This window comes from Pangasianodon hypophthalmus, chromosome 18 (genome assembly GCF_027358585.1).
Source record: "Pangasianodon hypophthalmus isolate fPanHyp1 chromosome 18, fPanHyp1.pri, whole genome shotgun sequence".
NCBI classification, from domain to species: domain Eukaryota; kingdom Metazoa; phylum Chordata; class Actinopteri; order Siluriformes; family Pangasiidae; genus Pangasianodon; species Pangasianodon hypophthalmus.
Window position 1 is genome coordinate 17067221 of NC_069727.1, and position 15068 is coordinate 17082288.

A 15068-nucleotide genomic window follows, 5' to 3' on the forward strand; every position below is an offset into this window, starting at 1 on the left:
CATGTTCTAGCCTGCATTTAAAGAATCATAAATTCTAAGATTATTGTGGTTATTTAAAAACAGTAGAACTATGAATAAATGATGTAAAAATACAATAAAACATTGGCATGGAGTTGCACTTGATACTCTAGGAGCGTCCAAATATCAGTGTGATGTATTGTCTCCCCCTGTTGGCCGCTTTTTAAAAATTTTTTTTTTTTAATTTTAGTCTTGCTAGTATTAGAAATTGTACAAAACAATTTTCACATCTCACTATATGTTCTATTTCTCTTCACACATCAGGAATTTGTACTTCGGTAATAACAATCCTTAAAATCTATAGAGTCTAAAGAAATAACTTCCTTAGAATAATCTCCACAAGTGGATCTCATGCAAATTCAAGAGCCAATAATTCAATTCAATTTTATTTGTATAGCGCTTTTAACAATGGACATTGTCACAAAGCAGCTTTACAGAAATAAATGGATTCACAAAAAATATATTGTAAATAATAATAATGATAATGAGCAAGCCAGTGGCGACGGTGGCAAGGAAAAACTCCCTGAGATGATATGAGGAAGAAACCTTGAGAGGAACCAGGCTCAAAAGGGAACCCATCCTCATCTGGGCGCAACGGATAGTGCGATTATAAATAAATCTATTATTGTGTACTATATGGACAAATAGTGCAATTGTGCAACCAATAAATTAATCACAGTTTTTGCAAGAAGTCTGGTTGGTTAAAATCTATCCACTGTCCACTGATGGAGTCCTGAGTACGAAGCTGCTCGTGGCAACTGCAGCCCCAAAGCCACTACAGCAATCGCAGTCCCAAGCCATTACAGTACAGCTCCCAATATGTGATCCATGCCATCTCCACAGCCCCTAGGTGTGTATCTTGAATAAGATTCTTGCTATTTTTATGGCTTACTCCAGTGTTTAATTGAGCACACATGGAAGATATGGCTCTCATCAGGACAGAAATGTTTTAGCATGTCCCTACATGACTCTTTTACTAAGCACTTGTTGTGCTTTTTTCTCCAGAACTTCCAAATTAAAAAGCACTCAGCTTCACCTACTACATCAGTTTCAGCATATCAACACCAAGAGGCAAGATTTTAACCACTGAACTACAGATCCTACACTTACTGGAGTGTTTGGCTTGTACAGGTGGAGGCTTGATTCACTGAGTTGAAACCAAGGGTGTTTAGACAATGCCATCTTTTTAAGTGATACTTAAATGTAAAAAGGTATCTTGTTACTTATTTATTCTTAAATAATTCTTAAATAATTCTTATTAAATTATTCTTATTTTGTTCCACCCAATCTTTAATAACAGTTTATACCACATCACTGTTAAATTCTATTATTTACTAAATTCTATTATTATTATTAATATTGTCGATTTGATGAATCTTGGAGCCATTTCTGTAACATTTTTGAAGTTGTCAGAGGTAAAGCTATAACTTTATATTTTCTGACATGGGCTTCAGGAGGGAGGACGGTTTGCGTTTTTCATGACAAGCTGCAATTTTGCATTTTAACTTGTGAGTCAGCGACTGTTTATTGCTGCTGAAACGTCCTGATAACAGGAGCTAACTCGTTTTCCGGATGTTCCACAACATTAATTGATAATAATAATAATAATAATAATAATAATAATAATAACATTTATCAAGCACAATCAGTTCATCAGTTCAATCAGTTCTTTGTCAGTGCTTCATGCTACAGTGTCCTGAAAGTGTAAAATTAGTAGAACAAACACACTTCAGAAGTTGGTTGAAGAGTTTATTGCTCAGCGTGATGCTCTATGAGAAAACCTTTCCTTTAAGACAAGCTGATTAAAGCAGGCAAATGTGATGGTGAAATTTGGAGGAGCTTTATTTTCCCCTCTTGCCCTGAGATAAAGATCTCTATTAAGACATAAAATATTGAACTGGTCAAGCCACACAAATCTGTCTGCTGCACAGAAGAACTACAACTCTCAGGCCTAGGTCACGCAGCACAGGCTTAATCGGGGCAGCAGGGTTAGAAGCCTGTGCTACTCGTCTGGGCAATTTTCAGGTCCTTAGCCACCAGGGTGGCAGTGACGGGGTGCATTGCAGCACTATGCTCCTTGAAGGTCTTTACAGCTTCATCACTGAACTTGGGAAAATTGTACACCTCCCTGAGAGAAAAAGAATAAGAGAGAGTCATCGACACACACATTAATGCCAGCACTTCATCTTTCTGCAATCATTAACACTCATTATATTCATTACTAATTAGAGAAAATGAATGTAGTCTGATACCACAGGCCTGGGATATGTGTACAGTGTCGAGTGCCTGTATAGGTTTTACTGAAATAACCCATCCAAAGTTGGTACACTGGACACACCTACTAATATTGCTCTAATCTGGAAGGAAATGTAGCAAATATCACGTAAAGTAATCTGTTTCCCCACACAGCAAAAACCACACACTGTCTTCCAGTTCTGTTGTACCTAGAGGTTTATTCTAATACTACTGGGTCAAGAAACTGACAAAAATGACAAATCAATACAAATTAATTTCTTGGCTTTACATTAAAATATTGAAATTTATTCAGAAATTTGAACTTGTATGGCAGATGCTAAATTCTCAAATCTGATCATAAGGTGTTAGTTCTTTTTTTTTTTTTTCTTAAAAAAGCAGCTCTGACCGTAGTTCCAGCTGCAAGGCAAGTCACAGGTTTGTATTAATGAGCTCATTCTAATATGTTGTTGTTTTTAAAGAAACAGCTCATTCACAGGAACTTGTATGATGGACATAACATAATCCAAGCTTAATAATAATGTGGAAGGAGTCTCCAGTGTCAACACTTTGTAACATTCAGAAGTAAAGCTGTTCAATTTTTTCACCACTGAGAAACTGGTTATTGGTAATTAATCAGTTTTGCTCTCATTGTGCTGCATCACACCATAGTGTTGTTGATTATTTTGCTGTAATTGCACGCCCTGCCATGTTTTATTCATTACATTCCTGATGCTATTGCTGATGCTGTTACTGCTAATACTGCTGCTACTAATGATGAGCAAAATGGTGTCAGAGTCACAGAAGCTTCAAATTCAAATTTCATATGCTAAGATCACTAATAAAATCTCAAGTGCAACTGTTGCTTATTTAAAATACAATACAATGGAATGAAAACATGCACCAAATATGGAGGAGGACAACAAAAAGCTAAGAAAGAAAAATCTTCCTTTTGGAAGTTAAGCTGGTTTTCAAACAATCTAATTCATTACAAGAAATGTCACAATCAGGTTGTTCTTACACATCCATATTCCACTGAGTACAGTGTAATTTCCACTGAGTACATAAATTCACAAAGCCTTTGTAAAACTCAAACAAACCGACAAAAAGGATGCCTTCTGTTCAACATAAAATACCTCCATCGGACAAAATGCAGAACTCTGTAAAGACTCGATGCAAAAAAAAAAAAATAGGAAAGTGTAGAAATGTATCCTGCTCAAAATGCTGGCTCACTTCACCCTGACCCCAATACTACTGCAGATTTCCGGAGAAGGTAAAATGAGATAACAAAATTGCTGATTAAGCCAAAAAAAAAAAAAAAAAGCCGCGGGGGGGGGACGGACGGACTTTTTTTTTTTTTAAACAATGATCCTCATCAATTCAGATCTTTCTTCAAGGCCTTAGAGCAAATTATCTGTTCACAACAAGACAACTCAACTCTTGTGCACATTGCAATGAGGTAAGTAGATGTACATGAATGGCACTGTAGACACAAATTTAAGATAACGTGCATTAAATTAGCAGAACATTGTCCAGCTTTGAGATCATGTTCACTTTTCCTGCAAAGCTGTTGCAACACCATACAAGAAACAAACAGCAATTGCAATGCATCCTGTCTTTGGTGAAATCTAAACTGACAAAGGTATTTCAAAAGCAAACAGGCCGCAAAGCCACCAAAAGAGACGGCAGTTTCACTACTGATCAAACCAAAAGTAAACTTACAGAGAACAACCAACATTCAAACAATTATACTTCTGACTCCTCACAAAAGATGTTCATTTTGTGGAAAGGATCATGCAATGAGGATTTATGAACCATTTAAGCACAAACTCAATAAAGAGAAATTGGAATTCATAACAACTGTCTGCTTAGAAAAAGGAACCAGAATTATCAAAAATGAAGGTCATGTCGAATCTGTTACAGAAACCACCGACTTTTCTATACATACAACCACAAAAAGCAAATTAAATCACAGCCTGTTAATCTGGAATCTAACGTGTCATCCTTGTCCAATTCCTTCATGTCTATGAATGCAGGCCGGAATGAAAGAACCAAGTCTGTGTACTTTTCTTAATGCAGGTAGCTCTGCAACATTTTTGCAAGGAAGCATGAAATGATACAATACTTTTGAAAACTTTCTCTTTCTATGACCCATCTGGAAAAAAGGATAACTATGTAAGGCTGCTGTTCATAGACTTCAGTTCAGCATTTAACACAATCATCCCACAGAAACTGATAACAAAGCAGAGGAGAGGAGGTGAACCAGCTCGCAGACTGGTGTAGAGACAACGATCTATCTTTTATTGTTGATAAGACTAAAGAGATGATTAGTGACTTTAGGAGGACCTGAGTAGACCATTCACCCCCGCACATCAATGGAACAACTGTGGAGAGAGTCAAAAGCTCCAAGTTTGTTGGTATGAACATGCCTCGCAACTGTCATGACTCTTGAGGTCCCTCAACACCACCTGCCTAGCCAAGAAGGCCTGGCAGAGCCTCCATTTCCTACAGAGGCTGAAGAAAGCCAAACTCCCCCCTCCCATCCTCACCATCTTCTACAGAGGGACAATAGAAAGCATCCTGACCAGCTGTTTCACCATGTGGTACAGGAACTGCACAGAAAAAAGCTCATCGGAGTCTCTCTACCCACCATCGACACCTTATACAGCAACCGCTGCATCCGCGAAGCCACCAGTATTGCGGACAACCCCTCTCACACCCCTCATGGACTCTTCACCCTCATGCCATTTGGCAGAAAGTGCAGGAGCATACGTGCCACCACCAGCATACTCTTCCCAGAGGCAGTCAGATTACTCAACATCCTGTTTCCTCCCAACATTCACCTGGGCTAGTCAAACACCTAACCCTGTATGACTCAAAAACAGCTGCATCAGACACTTTTATTATGGAACATGTTTTTGCTGCCAATATTGCTGCTACACTACAGAATAGTTTATAGTTCTGTGTATTCATTGTCCTGTGTATCTATTGTTCTGTGTATTTATTGGCCTGCTCTAGTCTCACACTGTTGTGTATTGCAATTTATGTAGTCTTGCGTACTGTTTTGTGTTGCACCATGGTCCTGGAAAAACGACATTTCGTTCCAGTGCATACAAGCTATACAGAGGAATGACAAAAACCCACTTGACTTGGCTTGAAAACCATGAATTGGGAAAAGGAAAGACTGTGAGCTGTAATCTCTAGAATGGAAGTTTACGGATGTGCACACACAAAGAAATATCCCAGTCACTGGTAATCGCATTCCTAAATATCCCAGTCACTGGAAATCACATTCCTAAATATCCCAGTCACTGGAAATCACATTCCTAAAAGAGGAAGACATAAGAGGAGGGTCTTACTTAAGGTATCTGGATTTGAGGCCAATCATTGGTGGCACTGGGTTTAATGGTGTAAATGCTCCAAAAACACTGGAGCCTTGGAAAGTAATCAACAGCAAAGGTGGTGAGCCATATACCATGAAACTACTCCTTGGTTGGTTCAGCAATGGTGATCTCAAATCCTAGTGTGGATAGTGATGTGTATAATCCTCGTTCAGGCCAAGTCAACTGAATACACTATATGGCCAAAAGTATCTAGCTATCTGTGTGAGTAAATGGTAGCACTAGCTAGAGATTCAATAAAAATGGCAATGGGAATTTTCCATTATTCAAACATTGTCACAAGTGTCACAGTGGAGGCAACAAGCCAAATCCTGAAGATGCAGCATAATGTGGCATGTCCACAAAACTTTTCCTCAAGTTCCAAAGTCTCTCCAAACATCAGTGCCACTGGCCAGGAATAGGTGAACTATTTGTGATCCCTGATGCTGACCAGAAGTAAAGACTGAGGTCAGTCTTAAACCAAGGGGACTGTCTTACAAATAAGCTTATGAACTACTTTTCTAAGTGGACAGATCTTAAAAGAGCAGTGGCCTTGGAGTCTAGAGGTTAAAGAAGCACTTCAGAAACAAACACAAGAAATAATGAAAGCAGGAATCACTCTCCTGGCTCAACAGACTTGCACCAAAAAAAAAGAGAGAGACAGATCACCCAAAGACTTTCAGTTAAAGATTTAGCTAAAGCAGAAAAGGCCATTGTTTAGTTTGTACAAAGATCACCACGGCTAAGAGAATTCGCTACATTGCAGAATGGCACTGTAAAGAGATCTAGCTCTGTACAAACTTGAAGTAGTAGCTGTAGATGAAGTTTTAAGAACAGGAGGTAGATTGAGAAGGTCAACTGTAAAGTAAAACATATGAAATACCTTGATTCACTATTGATGACCTTGTACTTGTAATGGACGAGTCTGTGCCCAAGGGACACAACAATGGCTACATATACATGCACATTAATATTCTGATATTTATCGGAATTTGTCATGTAAACGCCGCAATCTGATTGCCTGATTCAGATTAAGACAATATTCTAATTCCAAAATTCTGATTCCCGTCCCTGGAATATGCCTGTTTTGATCGGAAATTTGTTGCATGTAAACAACTTATTCAGAAAATCCACTGAAACGAGATATATGCGCGTGCTCAGTCCGCAAGGAATTGTGGGTGCTTACAGATGCTTAGCTGTAGGCTAGGTATTTAGAAATAGCAACTCATGCTTACTTACAACAACCATGTATACAGGAATATTCCCATGCCTGTACGCATATAAACATCGTATTGGGATATAGACCTTAAACGGAATTTGACGTGCATGTAAACGTAGCCAGTGAAACAGGTGACAGATTCAATGGGCACAGAATTATCAAGGAAAGTTTTAGAACACACTTACAGACTTAGAACAGACTTAGTGATGGACTTTGAACAAATTCAAATGTTTCCTGAACACTGGACATTTTTTGGTAGTTTTTTATTGCCCTGCAACAAACAGGTAACTGTTTAAGCAAAGTGTATGTTGTATAAATATTCAAATTGCACAATTTTAAATTTTGTGGTAGGGGTTGATTTAATCTTTCAAAACATCTCCCACAGTTTGACCACTTAACCACTTCATTACACTTCAGAGATTTGATGTACTTGATTTTTAAAGCTTTTGGCACTAAGTACTGTTGTTCTGGAACAACAAACCTCTCAAACTACCAGGTAAAACTTCTTGGAGTTGTGGGTGGTATACAGGTATAAATGAGAAACTGGAGGAAATTTCTCAACCAGGGGAGATTTTAAAACAATTTCTACTTTATTCGTTTATCATATCTCATTGTTTTAATCTTTTAGGTCAATCCAAGTGTTGTTTTATTTTAATATTAAATACTGCTGTTATACTTTATAACAGTACAGACTCTTTTCATCTTTGACCCTGCTTCACATAATGATGCTTTCCATTGCAATAGGTTACCTGAAGAGCGGGCGTGTGAACTTCATCCTGCCTTGCTCTGTGGCCATCTTCAGAGCCAGAGGAACGGCCTCTTCCCACTGAGCTCTGACACACAAACGCAGCCACCTACAAGTACACACGCACACACACACACACACACACCATATATATATATATATATATATATATATATATATATATATATATATATATATATATATATATATATATATTGCAACCAACAAAAATGTGCATTATGGTAGCATCAGTCTGACAGGTATATAACTGTACTGAGTATAGGTCATCTATAATTATTTACTACATCAGTGACTTACTATTGGAGGTTTTTTGGGGTAATTTTAAATGTGTATATTGGTCCTTGCATAAAACATTATATGTAATATTGTACATGTTTTTGTAAGGAAAAAAAACTCTTATGATCCTGAGTACGGAATAACCGAGCCTCAGAGTAAGGACCAAAGATGAAAACACATTTAATAGATTAAAAAACATGTAACATCAACGTAAATTCTTTTCTTAATAAATTGGATCTGAAAAAAATATTATATGAATACAGTGTTTGGGAATAAGAGCTTGAGGCCTAGGTATAAACAAATCACTCTTCTGCGTAAAACGGTTGTATTTTCCATCTGAATAATTGATCTCAACACTCAAGGTACAGCCTCTTCAGAAAGCAGCCCAGACCCCACTCAAGTACACCAGTAGTCACAATCTGCTCTGTTTACCTGAAACGGATCTCAGCATTCCGGACACTGTTGAAGTTATACACCTCCTGCATTCTCTTAACATGAGAGACAGGGAGAGGGTCCTGAAGAAAACAGAGAGAGAGTATGCAGAGACCACAGACATACAGGGCAGGATACTGTAAATAAATTCAGCGCTGGTGTTCAACGTGTAGTTCGTGTGAATGTGGTTTAAGGATTTTGTTAGACTGTTAAAATGTAGTAATAGTGTTAGTGTAGGTCTCAGTACCTCTTGTAGCAGCACAGCCACGAACTCAATCAGCTGATGAGAGGAGAACTGCTTTATATCAGCCTCACTGAAGCCTGACAGATCAGCGTCTTTAGCCTGCCGATTCGCGCACACACACGAAAATCTTATTTCCATATAATATTATGTAACGTATATTTCCCAACAAAAAAATTTAAATGGTACACAAAAATGTTTGTATGTCAGTAAAGAAAGCAACATATTATGTAACAGATCTTTTTTCCAGACAGAAACATGGGATTTGCTGTAAAAAAAAAAAAAAAAAAAATCCTCATAAAACTGCATAAATTGTACCTGAGACTAATAATTCTTTAAAAAAAAAAAAAAAAAGTTCAATGTCGTCACACCAAATATTGATTTTAATTGTGTATTTTATATTGTGTATGTATATATATATATATATATATTATATATATATATATATATATATATATATATATATATATATATATATATATATATATATATATATATATACACACACATACATATACACACACACACACACACACACACACACACACACACATACACACATACACACTTAACCTTTCACATATACACATTTTAAACAATATATAATTTAATTTCATTAAGGCATCTTTGCTTTACAGCATTTATTTGCATGTGCATAAGACTTTGCACAGTACTGTAATGTTCTCTGGCAAAAAAAATAAATAAAAATAAAAATAAATATAAAAGTAGTTTACCTTCACCCATCGCTGGGCCAGTGCAGTGCACGCATCTGCCAGAGTGGTGTCATACCTGAGCAAGGACACTATTTAGATGTCAAGTATATAGACACACTAAGTACATGCATGCACACACACACACACACACACACACACACACACACACACACACACACACAGAGTTGCTTACTCTGGCTTGACAGGGGCCATTCCTGGAGTGTGCATCCATGCATTCCAGTCCACTTTATTTAAGATGTCCACCTGACATGGAGCAACACAGAACACACAGAAACAAGACAAAGTGTTAGACTTCTCATTTACAAAAAAAGCATCTGAGACAAGTTTTCAGAATCATCTGAGGAACTAAAGACTTCCAGAAAGTTCCTAACCGAGCAGCACACAGTTCCTGCACAGTAAGTTACACAAACTATATGGTGATTACAACACTGTGGCCTACAGCAAAATTACAGCAACACATGGGGAAGGCCTTGACTGATGTTTTGTTGTTCTTTATTATTTTTGCCCAAAAATAATAACACTCCGTGAACAGGAAGCGCAGTTACGCATTTTGAGTAACGTATTCTGTCATTTGACGTATGTGCAAAACATACTCCTGCAAAGTTTTTTCAGCACATGTCTTGATCGCTAAATATGGTCACCCATTTCGTGAAGCTTGAGTTTGACCAATCAGTGATGATCAGTGCACCGGATTCATCCCCATAGTTCCCGGTCTGCAGAGAAGTACCTACTCTGCAACTCTACTCCTGAAACTATGCCACAAAAACTGAAACTGATCCAGGCTCCTGTAGGAAACACACCCTCAGTCTTGGACAGACAAGTACTTCTTACCTTGTCTTTGAAGTAGGTGTAAAGGTAGTTTTTCCAGTCATCTGTTGTCACGCTGCTGTAGGCAAACATCTGGATGTAGGACTTCACAAAGCCCATAAACACCTCTGTACATGGCATACGAGACACAAAGATGTTCTTTGCATAGGTTAGTAAATTCACTGAGGACTTTACATCTTGTATTGAAACAATCATCAAATAAATACTGCAACTACACTATATGTCCAAATGTATGTGGGCATCTGACCACTGCACCCATATGTGGACCTTCCCCAAACCATTACCACAAAGCTGTAAGCATGCAATTGTTTAGAATGTCTTTGTATGATGTAGCATAAAAATTTCACTGGAACTAAAGGGCCTACAGCTGTTTTAGCATAACAATGCCCCTGTGCACAAAGTGAGGTCCATGAAGGCATGGTTTGGCAAGGCTGATGTGGAAGAAAACGAGTGTCCTGCACAGAGCCCTGACCTCAAACCCCCTGGACATCTTTGGATTGAACTGGAACGCCAACTGTGCGCCAGGTCTCCTCACCCGACACCCCTCATCTGCGCCTGACCTCACTAATGCACTTGTGGCTGAATGAATACAAATCCCTACAGCCGCTCCAAAATCTAGTGGAAAGCCTTCCTAGAAAAGTGGATGCTGTTATAACAGCAATTAGGGGACCAACTCCATGGTTTTGGAATGGGATGTTCATCAAGCATATATGGATGTGATGGTCAGGTGTCCAAGTACTTTTGGTCAATATAATGTGTATAATACTATTACATGTGTGTGTGTGTGTGTGTGTGTGTGTGTGTCTGGGTGTCTACCTGGGCCTCCCATCAACTCTTCCAGGTGGTAGAGGAGAGCGAAACCTTTCTCATAAGGCACAGAGGAGAAACATTCATCAGGGTCAACACCTTCCAGGCTTGGCACCAGGTTAGTATTGACATTATTTGCTCCGAAATGGTTCACCTGCAAAAACAACACCAGAGTCAGTTAGCTGGATAGTGTGTGTGTGTGTGTGTGTGTGTGTCAGATTAGAGTTCACAGATCACAAGGCTTTTGTTAGATGGCTTACACTGGGTTACACTATCTAATCATAGATGCCCAACTAATCCATTATTCACAAGCTAATGTTCATTTGATGTAGTTGTGTATATGTATTAGTGTTGAAGGACACAAGCAGGTATGTTGGTTTGTGTGCGTCTTACAGACTCCTGTAGCTCTTTCCAACCTCCCATCGCTTTAAACTGCCTGAACTGCTCTCCTTCCATCACCCTGCCAATCATTCTCTCCAGATATACAGTGTGTCCTTCATTCAACCTACACAAGGTCAAAGATATACATGGGTTAAAGATGAAGGAGTTTCTTACAACAGCAAAAATTCTGTATTTCTGTGATTTTTTTAAAAAATATATTTAATGTTCGGAATGTTCTTTAATTTGACAGTTTTGCATTTTAGATCCTAAAGTTTCCTTGAATATGATTTTGCCATGTAAACGCTTTTATGAGACGACAGAAAAGCAAGAATGGAATGATGATATACAACTTCAGTGCACTTGAGTGGTAAAAACTGCAGGACTGTTTCCAGATAAAAAGGATGTTTCTTAAATCAGCTGTGCAAGCAAAGTGTTTATTTAGCTGTAGGAAGTGAAACCAGTTGATATTACTGAATAAAAAGCACAGATAGTGAGGAGACTATAACAAAATGATGCACATCTTTATTTAGACCTCAGAATTTATTAGATATTTTAGCATTGCTCAGCTGTGCTATTTGCCTTGTGAGGTATCAACTCAAACAAAGAGTCAGTCAACTACAATTAAGTCATCATAACTACAATATTTTATCATAACATGCATGTTTTGGGCACCTTGAATACACTCAATAATATGAAATGCCATTTAAGGGTAATACTAAATATACATAAAAATAAGACTTTATTAAATAAATAATCTATGAAGACCTACAGATGGCCAGTTTGTTTGGTTTTTTTCATTTGCATGCAGAAGCATGTCATCTGTGACTACCTTTCACCAATGTTTATTTGGTTAATTTTAGATGTGTATTTGAATGTTTCTCATTTGTATATCACAAACGTTATTGGGAAGATAATGCTGCACAAGATGGGTGAACTGTGCTCAAGTCATTTTTAATCAACTGAAAACAACATAAGCAGTTTTAAGCAATTTTACAACGTTATGCCCCTACATGTGTGCTGTATTATGCACTGATATATGGATGAAGTAAAATGTCATTTACAAACCAAAAATTACGCTCAAGCAAGAAAGGAGTTATGATGACTGATCAGATTTCATACTATATCTACAGTACTGTACAAAAGTCACATGCAAAGAAATGCTGTAGAGCAAAGATGCCTTCAAAAAATAATGAAATTAAATGTTTCTAAATTTAAAAAAAATACTATAAAGAGCAGTAAATAGTAATAAATGAAGCAAAGTCAATATTTGGCATGATAACCCTTTGCTTTAAAAAAATATAGTAGTCTCAGGTGCAGTGTGTGCAGTTTTATAAGGAAATGAGCTGTAAGTGTTACTGAGCATCTTGCAGAACCAGCCACAGTTCTTCTGGAGACTTTGACTGTCACACTTGCGTCTTATTTTTGCGGCGAAACCCAGCAGCCTTCATTATGTTTTTTGTCTGAAAAGTGTCTCTTATGGAATCTGCTGCTTTCTCACTAACATACACACATTTTTCTGTAATATTTAATTTTGTGCAGGAAAACTAATGTTTGGAATTTAAAATATTTTTGTACTGAATCAATAATGTAGATTTCATAAAGTAAAAATCTATAACAAAGTTTGCACTAAAAAAATGCAGGGTGCCTAATACTTTTGCACTGTACTGTACATACAAGATAAATTCACAGTATTTGTATGATGACTGACCAGTAATGCTCCCAGGTTTTATTAGTCACCAGGTTTCCAGTCCAGCTGTGAGAAATCTCATGAGCAATGACCTACAGTCAGACAGATGAGATATTGACAATACACAAAAGGCACAAAAATACACAAGAATACATTCTCCACATACAGTGGCATGCGAAAGTTTGGGCACCCCTGGTCAAAATTCCTGTTAATGTGAACAGTTAAGCAAGTGGAAGATGAAATGATCTCCAAAAGGCATAAAGTTACAGATTCCCTTTATATTTTAAACAAAATCATTTTTTTTATTTTCATCTTTTACATTTTCAAAATAACAGAAAAGGAAAAAGGCCCACAGCAAAAGTTTGGGCACCCTGCATAGTTAGTACCTAGTAGCACCCCCTTTGGCAAGTATCACAGCTTGTAAACGCTTTTTGTAGCCTGCCAAGAGTCTTTGAGTTCTTGTTTGAGGGATTTTCGCCCATTCTTCCTTACAACAGTCTTCCAGTTCTGTGAGATTCCTGGGCCGTCTTGCACGCACTGCTCTTTTGAGGTCTATCCACAGATTTTCAATGATGTTTAGGTCAGGAGAAATGAGGGCCATGGCAAAACCTTCAGCTTGCGCCTCTTGAGGTAGTCCATCGTGGATTTTGAGGTGTGTTTAGGATCATTATCCATTTGTAGAAGCCATCTTCTTTTCAACGTCAGCTTTTTTACAGATGGTGTTATGTTTGCTTCCAGAATTTGTTGGAATTTAATTGAATCCATTTTTCCCTCTACCCATGAAATGTTCCCCGTGTCATTGGCTGCAATACAACCCCATCTGGACTGGTGTTCTTTTAACGAAATTCTGTGCCCTTTGTTCTCCAAACACACCTTTGCTCATTGCGGCCAAAGAGTTCTATTTTAACAGTGTACCACAACTTCAGAGTCTGCCAAATCTTCCTGGAGGTCTTTTGCAGTCAAACGGGGGTTCTGACTTGCTTTTCTAGCAATCCTACGAGCAGTTCTCTCTGATATTTTTCTTGGTCTTCCAGACCTTATCTTGACCTCCACTGTTCCTTTTAACTGCCATTTCTTAATTACATTCCGAATTGAGGAAATCTGTACCTGAAAACGCTTTGCTATCTTCTTATAGCCGTCTCCTGCTTTGTGGGCGTCAATCATTTTCAATTACAGAGTCCTAGGAAACTGCTTAGAGGAACCCATGGCTGCTGATTGTTGGGACAAGGTTAGAGGAGTCTGGGTATTTATAAAGCTTTGAAATTTGCATCACCTGGCCTTTCCTAACGATGACTGAACAAGCCATGACCCTAACAAGCTAATTAAGGTCTGATACCTTATTCAAAGATATCTGAGAGCTCAAGTCTCCTGGGGTTCCCATTCTTTTGCAGGGTGCTGCTTTCCCCTTTTTCACTCTAAAAATTTAGAAAACAAAAACAATACACTGATATTGTTTAAAATATTGCAAAAGAGTGTTTCATGTTTAACTTGATGCCTTTTGGAGATCATTTCATCTTCCACTTGCTTAACTGTTCACATTAACAGAAATTTTGACCAGGGGTGCCCAAACTTTCGCATACCACAGTATGTAATTGATATTCAATAATAGCTTGGTGCAAATTCATTACTCATTTATTTGCAAAGTTTAATAGGCCATCACACAAAAACGGTGACTTACAGAAGCAAGGGACCGGTCTCCAGCCTGGTAATAAAGACAAGAACAGACTGTTAGATAGGATGCAGCGTAAACTACAGAGACATACAGTACAGAGGACTAGCAAGTAAGCTCAGGAAGAAGGTGTGAAATCACAGTTTCTACAAATATCCCAGTTACTGAGACTCATTAGTTCAAAGTCATACTTTAATAAAAAATTAAAGATAGTCTTGAATGTATTTGCACAAGGTTGCAAACAGACCTAAATGTGTGTGCTAGAAACTGTAGAAAAGGAGAAGCTGGCTTGCAGATTGCAAAACATGCTTAGGTCTGCAAAAGCTGCTGTGTCATGGAAATAGTGTTGGTGTGTGCTCTAACCAGTAGAGTAGGTGTCGCAAAGGTGAGGCAGGGGT

The 15068-nt window shown here is 37.9% G+C and overlaps 1 protein-coding gene across 2 annotated transcripts in view; it reads right to left on the bottom strand.

The window, feature by feature from the left end:
* Window positions 1-1754: 1754 nt before the first annotated feature.
* Window positions 1755-15068, bottom strand: part of lta4h (leukotriene A4 hydrolase) — a 20859-nt gene continuing 7545 nt past the window's right edge. For both annotated transcript variants that reach the window (XM_026923199.3, XM_053241853.1), the window contains 12 exons: window positions 15034-15068; window positions 14680-14703; window positions 13023-13093; window positions 11327-11438; window positions 10943-11087; window positions 10130-10233; window positions 9471-9541; window positions 9299-9353; window positions 8571-8666; window positions 8324-8406; window positions 7599-7703; window positions 1755-2146 (listed from right to left, as the gene is read on the bottom strand). The exon at window positions 15034-15068 is cut by the window's right edge and continues 106 nt beyond it. In XM_026923199.3, coding sequence (XP_026779000.1) covers window positions 2008-2146; window positions 7599-7703; window positions 8324-8406; window positions 8571-8666; window positions 9299-9353; window positions 9471-9541; window positions 10130-10233; window positions 10943-11087; window positions 11327-11438; window positions 13023-13093; window positions 14680-14703; window positions 15034-15068 — 1040 coding nt within the window. In that variant the 3' untranslated portion in view covers window positions 1755-2007. The remainder of the gene's footprint in view (window positions 2147-7598; window positions 7704-8323; window positions 8407-8570; window positions 8667-9298; window positions 9354-9470; window positions 9542-10129; window positions 10234-10942; window positions 11088-11326; window positions 11439-13022; window positions 13094-14679; window positions 14704-15033) is intronic.